The sequence below is a fragment of the Echiichthys vipera genome, assembly GCF_963691815.1.
Source record: "Echiichthys vipera genome assembly, chromosome: 10".
Classification (NCBI taxonomy): domain Eukaryota; kingdom Metazoa; phylum Chordata; class Actinopteri; order Perciformes; family Trachinidae; genus Echiichthys; species Echiichthys vipera.
In genome coordinates, this window is record NC_139835.1 from 14,116,150 (window position 1) to 14,130,513 (window position 14,364).

Sequence of the window (14,364 nt, forward strand, 5' to 3'; positions counted from 1 at the left end):
TGTTCAATGCCCAGATATCAGACATTGTAATACAGACCTTGTCATGATTACATTTATTTTGTGAGCTTATTTGACAGGATACTAATCAGTTACATCTGAAAACATTATAAGCTGAACTTTACTCATCACCTGAACACAGCAATCTTAGATTAGGTTCAAAGCAATTTTAACTGACTTTGTGGTTACATTTGAAAACAAAACACAAAACAATATTATTTCTATCTGTGTTCGTCTTACATTAACATTAGTGTTCATATAATCTAAGGATGTACCGATCTGATCCTCTGCTATTAACTCAAGATTGGTATCGACTCAGTGCTCACGATCAGCAGATACCAAAACCCAGGTATTATGAATGAATAAGTTGGATCAGTGAATCTTAAATATACTTTTTATATTTGATACATATTTACAAAAGTACATCCATATCTGTATTTACATTTGATACATTTAAGTAAGGCACAGGATGGAAAAGCAAAACTTTGAATCCAGGTACAGCATATTTGACCATATTTGAAGCAAAATGTTTCCACAACACAAGCAGACTTCTATTTTCTGGAAAGGAGAAAACAATTAGCTGTGTTTGGTGTTACAAAAATGATGTGCCAAGTAAATGTAGGTGCAACAGTGCCCACCTACCTGTAAATTCTGGCATGACTACTAAATATAAGGTAGGAGAGTAGTTTGTTCCAGTAGTTGCCAGGTTCCATTCTCTGAAAAAAACTGCCTGGATAAATGTGTTTGGGCAAGTTGGATGATTTAAGCGATGGAACAGTCAGTCAAACATTCCCTGGGTAAATAATCTAAAATAAAGAGTGTTATCAACTCCACAGAAGCTGCAATTCAGTGGAGTTGTAAGTCAAGGCGGGCGCTACCATCTCTGTCCCACCCACGGCATCCTGCCCTCTGATCTTCAGGTTGATAAACTTGATCTTCCAGCTGTTGTTCTCCATTGGTGAGCGGATGAGGCCAAATATTTGCTCAAAGATGCCCAGACAGGCTCCGTTTCTGTGGATAGTCCCAGCTACTGCCACTAGAACCAGGCCATGAGGGGAGGCCAGCGTCCTCAGGCCGTAAGAATCTAGGTTCGGACTGAGGAGGAGGTGCTCTTCCCTGGTCAAGGCTAGGAGGCGAAGGCTAACCAGTTCGGCACCCAGAAAGTCCTCCATTTGTTCGCTGTCAGCTCTGAGAAAGGGAGACACAGCTCTGTCATCACAGTTTAGTTTTAGTTTGTAACTATTATAAAACACAAGTCAGGTTCAAGCCCCATAGTGTAGCATTTTTATGTGCTTATCGAGTCTTTCAAATGATTCTGATGGAATATTTGTTTGCAGAAAAATGTATCTATTGGGGCAGCCAAGTCCTGCCCATAATACATGACCACAGGGAACACAGATAAACTAGCAAACTACACATCACCACCAGCTTCATTTCAATTTCCTTACTGTCAATGACATTCTTACCTGGCGAGAAGGCGTAGCTTCGCATCTGGCCAGAAGTGTTGTGGTCCCCAGTCCTGAGGCGGCTGACCCAGCGAGGGGTTGTGACTGTTTAAGAGTTGGAAAAACCACCGGCAGAACTGTTGGCCAAGGACCAGCGGGTCAAAGCCGGCCTCGGCCTGCATGTCTGTTGACACCGTCTTATCCGTCTCTCCTGGAAGACTTTCGTCAACCACAACCTGAAATAAATTAGACGTTATTGGTATGTTCAAATACATTGCCAGGTCGTACCTGGATTACTTTTTAGTAGACATGCTCCAATTACACATGCTGTCAGCCAGTAATTATTGAAATACTAACTAAGTATCACCATCTTACCTAAACGTTACCTTCACATTCATCCACGTAAACACATTGCTGACCTCCTGCCCTACCTACCTTCCCAGAAGACCAGAGCTCCAGTGTTCTTCTCATCAGCTGGTGTTTCTCGCTGTTTGGGGGCATCATCACGCCTTCTTTGGCCAGGTACTTGAATATGAGTTTGCGATAAACTTTCTTCCTTTTCAGAAGCTCCTCAGCATTTTTACTGAAGGAGAGAATTGTTTCTGTAGCCTCTGTATGAACAGATGAACATAAGACAACGCTTTTATTATCTGAACAGATTAGAATATCCTTAGACTAAAGCAGGGGTCTTCAACATTTTTTAGGCTAAAGACCCCTTAGCTGAAAGAGAGATGAAGCAGGGACCCCCTATTTCAAAGAATGTATTAAATTGAGTTGCATATTAAATGGGCCTAACAGCTAGGGCGGACTAAAGCCTATACACACAGCTTTTTATGGTGCATATACTTCTAAGATATAACAATGATTATTGTTGACATATTCATATATTTATACATCATATGTCAAGGTTTTTATCATACATTTGGAAGGCACATTGAATCCTTCAGCTCAGTTGTATCTATGCATGGCTACCTTAGTGGCTACCTTGCCTATAAGGTAGTAAGCCTATGGCCAAGGTTGTGCAAATGTTGTTGTTTTTTTCACAAATGTATCTTTGCTAACCATACGTTGTATTCATGTTAATGCATACTTTCAGACATATTTTTGAGAAAAAAAAACCGTTTGACATATTGTCAAACAATTTGGCGGACCCCCTGCACTAACTCTGAGGTCCCCATGGGGGTCCCGGTGCCCCTTTTAAAGATCTATCTTAGACTACAGGTTCTCAAAATGTATGAGGCTGAGTTGTGCATCCTTGTCGAGAATGAAACCACAAAGGGAAAATGATGATTTCAAGGCAATGCTCTGTTTTTATAAACGAAAAATGAATTCATTATTTCCTAAACCTGTGCTACAGGTTTAGGAAATACCTGTGCCAGGTTTCGGAAAAACCTGTGCTACAGGTATCTTACTTCATGGCTGGGACACTGTCTATGAAAACTTTAGCTTCACTTTGTTTAAACGCCCGTATTAACGTTAGTTCACGCCTGTTTTGATGAGAAAAGCATATTTTAACAACCTTAAGCACAAGCTTTTAATTCATGTAATATCACATGTATAGACTTTAGCATTACGCATCAAGTCTTCTGATATATAAAAATGGAATGAAATAGTATCCTAGCTAACTCGCTCCTGGATATCTGGTAACGTTGTGGATGTGAAACGTTAACAGTTACCTGTAGCATTCTCCACAACTATCATCTTATTCGTGACTGTGTCACTAAGTGAGAGTAAGTCGCCTTTTGACATTGACTTCAGTATCTTTGCACATCCAGCGCGCTCTGTTTCTGACAGGCCTAACATTTTCGACACCGCGAAATAAACTCCTCTTCACCCATTAGTGTCCTGCTGGAAATGTGTCCGTACAGGAACAGAGACAGTGTCAGTGGGAACGTTCCGCACCCAGCAAAACACAAGAAGCCGCTTTTACGGCCATAGGAAATATTGGTATCACAGGTTGAAAAGTACACGAACAACCCGAACTACTCAGTTTCTCGAATTCTTCGCCCAATTTTTAATCTCTATATGGCATTACTGTACACGTGTGTGTTATCAATACATTCTTTGTAATGGAACACACGTGTATTGCCTACAGAGTCTCTGATGGTTTTCTAAATCTCTGTTTACAGGCCAAAGGATCCTAGAAGGTTGGCAGTCCTTATATAGGCCTATGTTTATACCAACTTGGCCAATAAAGTTGATTATTCATATTGATATGATAATCAGATGACAAATGTCACATTGATTGGAAAGACAATTGTAACCCTGGCTTGTAAACAGACCAGCATGGTCTTCCTCTAATATCTCTAAATATCTCTCCAAGCTGGTGGTAGAGGTCCAGAACTTACAGCACACAGGATAATTTAGAGTTTATGTGTTATTATTTGGGTTTTTCAAAAATATGTCTGAAAATATACGTTAACGTGAATGTAACATATTATTAGCAAAGATACATTTGTGGGAAAAAAAATACATTTACACAACCTTGATGTTGCCACTTAAGGTAGCCATGCACAGATATAATTGAGCCAATGTGCCTTCCAAATGTTTGTTTAACCTTATATGATGTTTTAATATGTTAATATGTTAATAATAACCGTTGTATGCACCATCAAAAGCTGTGTGTATAGGATTTAGGGCACCCTAGCTGTTAGGCCCAATTCATTATGCAAATCAATTTAATTTTAAAAATGTTCGAAGTTTACGAGAAGCACCTGAAGGCATCATGAGACAAGCGAGCTAACCGCTAATATGGGATAGCCTGCGCAATGATGATGTACTGCTGCCAGTGCAGCTGGGTAATTTACCTGCAAGATAAACGACCTCTCAGCTGGCGTTACACATGACATCTTATTAAATAATATGTTTTAATTAACAGGACTAAGGGGAGCAGCTGTGAGATATAAAATTACACTGCCGAATTAAGCAGAAGGGAGTCGCTCGCTGAAAGGTACCGTACCGTAACTTACCGTTATCATCTGCTAATATCCACATTAGCTTGTTAACGCCATTCAGAGTTTAGCTTGTAACGTTAACTTATACGGTTAACGTTATATCCAGCGTTAGATTGTAAGTCATCGCTTATTCCTATCGAATATGACGGACTTGCAGGGAAATGTAAACAATACAAAACCACTTTTTTATTCATCAAAAATTACATTCATAATCAGACATACAATTACACAATACAATTAAAGAGAGCAGAATAAATCACATAAAGTGTATGCATACTACAAAGTAATGCATTGTAAATGGATACAGAGTAAATCACATCACAAAGAAGCTAAATGTATTATACAATAAGAATAAATAGAGGATAAAGTAAAGTAACCATTATGACTTAAAGGAAGTTCATCAAATACATTCTTGTAACTGTCTTTAAATCTGTTGCTTTTGGTTATTATCTATCTGGTAAAGGGATTTAAAAGTGACTTACATGCCACTAAAACAAAGGAAATAAGGGTTGAGAACCTAAGAATGTTTGCTTTTGAATGAAAAGTGTCCCCAGTAAAATAAAGTTAGACATGAGCTAGAGACCTATCCTTACAAATGGCATAGTAACATATTACAGCCTACATATTACTGATTGTTTACATAATTGTAAGGTTTCACTTATTTATTCCTTATGTAACTGCCCTAACTACGGTACGTCAATAAGGAAATACATTAAATAATAATTGAGAAAGCAGCTCAACTTGTACCTTGACCTGTTTTCAGAACGTCAACATGAGGTGTGGTTTGACACCGCTCTTGATAGGCCTGAACTGATGTTGACTCACTGCTGGCCTGAAGCTCTGTCACAATGAATGAGGAAATGTCATTAGCTAACTTCATGCAAAATCCGTTACACATGACATCATGACAGCCTGCTTTCATCAGAACATTTTCAGAAATGAGCTGAGAGGAAATTTCACCAGTCATTTCCCAAGTCAAGCAAAAATAGTTCCTCAACTTATAACAGCTTAACCTCTCTAGATCCATTTGTAAGCATCAGCTTATGCCAGCTCGTATACTGTCAAATTAAAAGCAATATACATATCCTGTATGTGTTTGATATACACAAAAGTAATCTCACATGTATGCACATAAACTTGTGTATGCATGCATGAATATACCTAACCACACACACACACACACACACACACACACACACACACACACACACACACACACACACACACACACACACACACATACACACCTGAAGACAAATACTCTCTAAGAGACCAACATATCTTGCAAAAATCAGCACGTGGAACCACCCACTCACACAGGCAATAGTAAATTAGTTTATAAGTCAATATGTTTATGTTTAATTAGGAACTGAACATAGTTCAGATGTGTTGAATAGTTATTCCTTTTAATATTACTATTACTATTATCTATTGTGTAATCCACATTTGCTCATTAGCTAAGGGCAGAAAGAGGAAGAACACTGCTTTTGTGTAAATTTGCATGCATGTAAAACATAACATTGATGGGAAGAGAAGGGAGCTCAGCCAATTTTCTCTTTTTTTTTCTGACCGGTAAAGCTTAAAACTCTTTCCCCTCTTGTATTTCTATTACTGCTGCAGATGGAGGAGCTTAAGAGCAGTGCACTGGGCCGGGTAACCGTGTACTCCATCCAAGGCTGCCCACACTGTGTGCAGGCTAAAGCCATCCTGGGGCGCTTAGGAGTGCCGATATGTGACGTGGATGTGGGAAGGCACCCAGAGCTAAGAGCCAGGGTGAAGGAGCTGACAGGACGCAGCTCAGTCCCTCAGATCTTCTTTAACAACATTCATGTTGGGGGCAACGACGACCTACAGAAATTGGTGAGGAGTGGAAACACACATCTGACTAGTGAACTTAGTACCATGTATATATTTTTCAACAGTATCAAGAAATCCTAATAGAATATCCTGTTATTCCAAATTGGGTTTAAACGTCCATGTATGCGTTGATCTGTTTCACTCCCTCAGGCTCCTGAGGAGCTTCAGAGGTTGGTGAATCTGGTCAAGAAAGAGCCTCTTCCAGCAGATGCTCCACCACTACCAGAAGAGAATCAACCAGCAGAAACGACTGGGGAGACTGATGGAGGTGAGGGATTTATTGGTCCGACAAACAGTACAGGGTTTGTCACCGGCAGAAATTTGGTTCAGACAACAGTCAATCCTGCAGCAGTTAAGGCCTTAACCTTTACTTAAGCCACAGTGATGTTGTGTTTTTTGTGCAGGGTTTTCTAAGGTTGTCACAATACTAGAATTTTCAACTTTGATACAAGACAAGGCAAATTTATTCATGTAGCACATTTCATACACTGTGGCAATACAATGTTCTTCACAAAAGATTAAAAAAAATAATAATAAAAGCAAGGGTCAGTACATAATCATAGAACAATACATGGAAGGAAATAAATAAAGTAAAAATAAAAGTATGAGAACATTAAGGAATACAACCAATAAGAGATAAAAGCGTAGTAATTAGGAATACAAATAAAAGCATGAGAACATTAAAGCATGAAACTAGTAGGAGATAAAAGCATAGAATACAAACAACAAACTTTTTAGTCTATTTTTTATTAGTAATCTGCACACAGTGCCGGTCCCCCTGATGTTTCATCCATCCCAGTTGAAAATCTGATTATAGATCTACTTTCGATCCTATCGAATGTTGATATCGTATCGTTGTAAACATACAAAATCGAGTATGAAAGTATTGATACTTTTGACAACCTTTGCATTTTCCGTCATTTGGTTGAATGAATGTTGTATGAATTGTTTCAGTTTCAGCTTTGGTCTGTTTTTAAAAATGGGTTGTGAAATGAACCACACCGAAGGGAAAGCTATAACTAACTATAGTTTACAATTAGTACTGACATAGTATATGGACATGGTGGTGTGTGTACCTGGAAACTTGATACTCTGGATGAGCCCAGCAGCAACAGGCTGCCTCACAGTGCCTCACTATATGTGATTATTAGGCTCTTTACTGTGTTAACAAAGTCTATCTAAAAGGGCACCTACACAGCCTTTTGTAGAGAAATACTTTAATTCAGTGTTGCCTACAAAAACAGAATGTATTCCTTCATATTTGTATTATTTTGTTAAATCTTCTATTCCATTACTCCTTGCCCTCTCTGCCATCTAATTTTAACTTTTCTGACACTACATTGGACGTTGTTGTAGGAAATACTGAGGATTTAGCCTGTTGAACAACATGTGTTTAATCTTTTACATCCCTTAAACCTTTAGTATATTCAATTTTAAATAAAAGTTATTTTCTGTTCATTTGTGCTCATTAATTATTAACTTTAGAAGGCACATTGGTTATTTGCGTGCAATACTTAGCCTGTTGTCGCCATGATACTTGTATGATTAATTTGTCCTTATACAGAGCAATTTGTTGCTTTGGTTCTTCATCTGAAACATGTCAATCACCCATGCCGGAAAAGACATGATGTGTTTTTTTGCGCACATGCTGGGCTGTTCATGTTCTTTCATACATGCAGGTGTGAACATGTGTATTTTATTGTGTTTCTACATGTGTGGCTTGGCATATTCCTGCCCTCACAGAGTTTATGTGTGAGAGAGATGAGTTTGCGGAGCTGGTAGAGGACCTGAAACATGGCGGTGTGATTGGCAGTCATAGGAGGGGACTGACATTGTACAAAAAGAGCTTCTCAGGTGATCAACTGGTTGACTGGTTGCAGAAAGAGAAGGGCATGGGTAAGTATAGCTGTAGACCTGCAGCAAAACAGGCTTTTAGAGTTATCGTGTCAGTTTGATTTTCTAAAAAGTCATTGGAACAATCTGGAAACTCATTGAAAGTATCTGTCAAACCTTGACTGTGGCCATGTTTGTGCCAGCCAGGGCTGAGGCCTGTAATACTGGCCAAGCACTGTTGCAGAAGAAGTACATGGTCAGTGTGCGTGGCTGTGGGCAGCAGGATGGCAGTTTTGGAGATCGGAAAGACGCAATGTACAGGCTGCTGGAGGATGACCCTCATTCAGCCCTCAACGCAGGACAGACTGCAGCCTGTAGTCCCATCCAGGGTAGGTCCGGACTGGATCTGACTTTGAGACGTACACACATCGCATCCCAGGTTCATGTTGACCGGTTTCCTCCAATGCTCTCTAACCCCTGTCCTTTCTTTGCTGCTGGCTTCGTATATGACCCCCTTGGGTTCGCTTCGGTTTGTGTATTATGTCGCTAAGCTTTGTGCTTTGAAGAACTGAAGTAGGGCTTAATGATATATCTGATATGCTGCTTCTCATAAAAATATATATAATTCTTTTCACCTGTGGCTTCCAACTCCTGTGTGATGGCTATGATGTAGCATGGGCATTATAGTCTTGACTTTGGAAACACCTGCAGTATTTAAAAGAGAGAGAGAGTGACTGCAGTGTGTTTGATAATATATTGTATAAGAAATGTTTTTTTCAAATACGGTCCTATAATTCTGTAATTAGCAACAGAAGAAAACATGTCTTGAAAATATATAACATTAAAGCCCTATTTCAAAAGCTGGTTTGCTTTTTTTTAGGTTTGGTGTCATATTTTCTTTCTTCTCAAGTCTCTTGTTCTGTGGTTGTGGTAAGACATATTGCCTGACTGAATTGTATTTATACTTGAACGCTGCACACCTCTAGAGGCTAACTAACAAGCGTATCCATTCAGTGCTGTACAACACAGAGGTGATTATAATCTGCTGCTTTGAAAGTGTTGGTGATATTATGCAGAGCCTTTTTTCCCCTTAGATTTATCTGCAAATGCTCTCTTTTCTCACAGGTAATGTTTCCCAATAATAATCTCATTTGTTCAACATCAAGGTTAGCCTGATCTTCATGCAGTTTGTTCATTATTTTTATTCCATGGTTTATTTCACAGCTCCTCTAAACACACATTTATCAGCTATGTCATAACTCCCAGTTATCACCCCTCAAATTGTGTCCCAGCTCATTGTTAAAGTTGAAATCCGGCTATGGACTGAGTTCGTTTTCCATTACAACAAAACATCGGAGTATGTCTCTTAAGAGGATCCAATCATCGTCAAGGCTCTGGGGCTATCCTGCTAACACTATTCAGATATTGATTAAGTTTGTCTCACCAGAAAATGGTATTGGACTTATAAAACATTAACTCTCTCTCTCTCTCTCTCTCTCTCTCTCCCTCCCCCAGCTGCTGAGCTCTCTTTGCTTGTACGAGAGTTGATTCTGAAATTGTTCTCTGAGCACCTCTCCGCTGATGGCAAGGTAATGTCCTCATTATCTCTGGGCTTCTGACACACTGTTTTCATCTATGTGTTTGGTTGTTTTTAACTGCAAGGTTATGATTATGTTGCATACACTGTCTGCATATTGTGCAAGTACTGTTTTCTTTGAAGTTTCACATGCATAGATGGAGCAAAGTTCTGAATACACAGGTTTACCTTGTGTGCTTTCATTTTTAATAAGATAGTTTACTGGACTGATCTAACAAAATGGGTCACCTACAAGTCATTACGATGTTACTTTTCCCACGAGTGTCTGACTGTACTGTATGTTGTGTCCTTGCTCCTCCCCTCCCCACAGTCTGTGGACTACAAGGCCATGTCAGTGAACCCTGCCTTTGAGCGTTACTGTGAGCTGGCCATTCAGCTGCAGAGGGTGGAGCTGCTTTCGCTGAGTCGGGAGGAGAAGCTGGCCTTCTTCATCAACATCTACAATGCCTTGGTCATCCACGGGTACCTACGTCTGGGAGCACCCACCAACATGTGGCAAAGATACAGAGTAGGAACATACAGCTGCACTTGGAAATGTATATCCCTAGATCTTTCACAGAATCCCGATAGAGTTTCTTTACTGGTGTTATGTAAAACCCAAGCATATCAACAGCAGTTCCTGTTCTGTGTGTACAGCTGTTTTGTATTTCAGACAAGGTATCTTTAGAGAAAATGATAATGCTCAGCTGATATTTCTATATTGAAGTTAAAGATAGACATTTTGTTGGAGATTAACATGAATTACAGCATATATTATTTTACATCTAGACTGGAATGTATAGATTAAACCAGTACTAATACTATGTGGCATGAATGGACTTTGATTTATTTCACATTTACTTAAGCAAGATTGGATGACATTACATTAAAAATATGTTGTCCTTTCTTATTTATAGTTCTTCAACTATGTGAGCTACCTGATTGGAGGAGAAGTATTCACGTTACAGGACATAGAGAATGGTGTTCTGAGGGGGAACAGAAAAGGTGTTGCGCAGCTTCTGAGGCCCTTTTCCAAAACAGACCCACGACTACAAGTATTCAGATATTCTGTTAAATCACCGCTGAACATTTCACAGATTCATGTCATCTGTATGCAGAATAACTCGTGTGATGCTGAACTCCATATCTCATGTTGTCCACTAGGTGGCCCTTCCAGATGCTGAGCCCCTAATTCACTTTGCCTTGAACTGTGGTGCAAAGGGCTGCCCACCAATTAAAACATACACGCCACAGGTGAGCAGGTGTCAAAAATACTTATGGGGTGTATTTGATGTCTGGTAAATATTAAGAGCTTGAATGGTCTGAAAACAATTCTGATCTACTCAACCCTGTCAGGACATTGACAGTCAGCTCCGCACAGCAGCTGAGGCCTTCTTGGAGAATGACGACGCCTGTATGGTGGATTCTGGGAAAAGAGAAGTGCGACTCAGTCAGATATTCAAGTGGTACAAAGCTGACTTTGGAGGAACTGACGAAAAGGTAATTTAGACTCCCCAATGCTAACCGTGCTGTCCTATTCACAGAAATAATTAATTGAAATTATTTTCCACCAATTTCAGAATCATATATATCACTGGATTGTAATTAATGATGAATGTATTTGTACATCTTTTGTGCAGCTGGTGAAGGTTGAGCTAATTTTATCAATCTACTGCTGGGTACCTTAACCTGTGATAAATCATAATGTTGCTGATTTAGATTTTGTTTTAATAATCTAAAAATGCAAAGTAACTAAAGCTAAATACATAGTTGTATGATGTCATCAATGCACTGTACGCTGCATGTTGTAAATAACAATTTCAGCTCAGTCTGCAGTCCATATTCCTTTGCGAGGACATCATATATCATAATGTTGCTGATTTAGATTTTGTTTTAATAATCTAAATATGCAAAGTAACTAAAGCTAAATACATTTAGTGAAGTAAAAAGTACGATAATTGCTTTTCAAAATGTATTGAAATAGAGTAGAGGGTATCTTAAAACTGAAATACTAAAGTACAGTTTTGAGGTATTTAACCTAAGCACAGTACTTGCGTAAATCTCATGTCACAATCCATGTTTTTTAAAAAAAGACAATACATTGGCGTAAAGAGATGCTGTATAAAAATGCTATTCACTCCAATAACATGTGTTTTCTCTTCCACCTCTTCTCTCCTGTAGCTGCTGAAGTGGGTGGTGGAGCACATGGGTGACTCTCCAAAGAAGACCAGCCTGCAGGGGGTCCTCTCTGCTGGGAAGACCAAAGTCAGCTTCCTCCCTTACGACTGGAGCTCCAACAGTACCCACTGAGTATGTACACGCAAACACTTTGACGTCCAGCTACATGTCTTTGCATCTGTCCACTTTCTACTGAGCTGCATAGACGTAAAAACCAGAAGGTTGGATGACGACGTGCTTGCTAAATGCAATCCACCGGTCCTCAAACATGCAAATGTGTTTTTTTATGCAAAACAAACTGTAATCCCAAGTTGGGAGAGGGGCGCATTTGCACTGTACCATCGACTCATACTTCTCTTATAGGCTTATCCTAGCTTTAAGGTCTAACTGAAAGCGCCTCCAATCTACTGTATGCTTGGAAGTCATGTACTGTATATGAGTTGTGCATTCAAGTTTTATTGATTTGAAGTGACAACATATATTAGAAATCAAGTTGCACTTTGTACTGCAGCAGCATAATTAATAGGATGAGATGCACATTAATTGCGCCATTGACTTCAGTTATTAATGTCAATGTAAACTGTCAAAGCCTGGCAAATTGGCAGACATTTTCCAAATACTTTTAGAGTAAATGAACACAGAGAAAGGCCAACAAAAAGCATACTGTATAATAATAACAATCAGCAATATGGCTTCCATGCTCTCCAGCCCAGTCTGTAAACACCATGTCAGCAACTCAGGAGTCATAGATAATCACGATCTTCTCAGTCCAGTATAAAACACGTTGGGCTATTTATGCGGCCCGTTTTAATCAGAACAGATGGAACACACAGATACAAACACACTGCCTTGACAAGCCATATCAAAACCCTTTGAACTTACAAACCTGACACATTGATGTGTAGCGGGCTGCAGGCTCTCCAGAAAGCTGCTCCGTCATTTTAAACCACTCATGTAAACAAGCTGACATTGTTTTCTACAGGGAAAGACATTAATAGATATTGCAGTTTTAACACGTAATGGAAATGGAACATTAGTGTATTATCCTACACCATGGACATACTAAAATATAAACAACTTTGTGGCTCTAAAGCACCAGATGTGTGTTAAAGAAATGTATGATAATTTATGATCTCTTCTGAACATCCGTGACTCTGGTATCAAGCTCTTTTTTTATTGGACAACATTGAAAGAAATCTGGTTAGGTGCTGCTACTGTCGCTTATCTTCCTAATCAAAGGGCACAGGTTGGACTGGAACTGCGTGGCACAGTTGCTATGATGGGGACTGTACCCTCTGAAGTCCCCATCTTTTTGGTAAGCATCCTTTTGTAGGATCCACTCCCTGAATACAAAAGAAACTGTTACTTTCTTAAGAGTGCACAGTTGGATGCAGCGCTCAGACTTTTGCATGTCTTGATCAGTTTTAATTTCTAACCTTAAGTGGTAATTATTTTTTTTTTTTTTACTTCCCTCATGTGAACCTACACAGTTGTTCAGCCCTCTTTCTGATCCAGGTCTTCCATTTTAAATCAGAAAAGGTGCTACCGCTGTGTGTTTAGCAGTTATTTGGTAAAAGATATAGTAATATTTTGAATTATAGAGCTATTTATCAAAACCACACCCCTTTGGGATGCACTCTGACACTTTGCATGTTTATCACCAATTTCGGATGCCGTTAAGACATATTTGTACTTTTTTCACAAAGAAAAATGTTAACTGTTGGTCCATGTGAGAGTAATGGGCTGTGTTCATCCAGCTAGTTCCAGGGTGTGTGCAGGAACGGAAAAATCTCAGTCTCATGTTTTTGCTTCACCCAAATCAGTATTTATGAATACAATTAAATGTAGCAGTTTAAGTGTGGATTAGTTTGCTTTTTTCTTTTTTTTGGTGTGTTGAGTTTCTGCTTTGGAAACTGTACAGGACCCTTTTCCTATATTTTTCTTAAAAATACTTTCTTAAAGGTTTGTAAGACTTAGTTTTTAACATAAATCTTCCAGTGTGTTGGTCGCACATTAATATAATTACTGCATATTATTATAAGGAGTATGTTGCATAGAAAAAAAGTCATTTAAGGGCATTTCTCTGTTTCCATAATTAAAAGGACTTTCTTATCTCAGGTCAAAGGAAAATGTGGAGTAGACACAATATTAAGTTGTTTGATGTCATCAATGCACTGTACGCTGCATGTTGTAAATAACAATTTCAGCTCAGTCTGCAGTCCATATTCCTTTGCGAGGACATCATGCGCTTTACTATAACTGTCAGTTTCTTTGTCCTTAAACTAGACGCAGCGCTTAAGCATACGGTTGAATTAGCATGTTAAAAGTGGAATGCTTTTGCTGCATGAGATTCTGAATAACTTTCCAATTTTGAATGCTGTCCTGTAGCAGGATTGCCTCTCACTGCCTTGTTTCTCGTAAGCTAAGCCGTTCAAAATAGTTGGACCTGAACACCCCCACCCCCCTCCCCTCCAGTTAGATATATAAAGACACATGCCTTCAGTGACAAGTGCACGCTTGGCTT

The 14,364-nt window shown here is 39.2% G+C and overlaps 2 protein-coding genes across 2 annotated transcripts; one reads left to right on the top strand and one right to left on the bottom strand.

The window, feature by feature from the left end:
- Positions 1-396: 396 nt before the first annotated feature.
- Positions 397-3,272, bottom strand: cUnh3orf38 (chromosome Un C3orf38 homolog). The gene is made up of 4 exons (XM_083922186.1): positions 3,119-3,272; positions 1,878-2,053; positions 1,464-1,678; positions 397-1,185 (listed from the first exon to the last, which is right to left on the bottom strand). The coding sequence occupies exons 1-4, from the start codon at positions 3,243-3,245 to the stop codon at positions 822-824; spliced, it is 882 nt and encodes a 293-aa protein (XP_083778312.1). The 5' UTR covers positions 3,246-3,272; the 3' UTR covers positions 397-821.
- Positions 3,273-4,196: 924 nt separating this feature from the next.
- On the top strand, positions 4,197-12,232 carry LOC310953005 (uncharacterized protein). Its single transcript, XM_083921897.1, has 12 exons — positions 4,197-4,240; positions 4,321-4,392; positions 6,017-6,256; positions 6,404-6,521; positions 7,997-8,149; positions 8,290-8,475; positions 9,602-9,675; positions 9,994-10,191; positions 10,580-10,717; positions 10,827-10,916; positions 11,019-11,162; positions 11,844-12,232. The coding sequence occupies exons 3-12, from the start codon at positions 6,017-6,019 to the stop codon at positions 11,970-11,972; spliced, it is 1,470 nt and encodes a 489-aa protein (XP_083778023.1). The 5' UTR covers positions 4,197-4,240; positions 4,321-4,392; the 3' UTR covers positions 11,973-12,232.
- Positions 12,233-14,364: the final 2,132 nt, after the last annotated feature.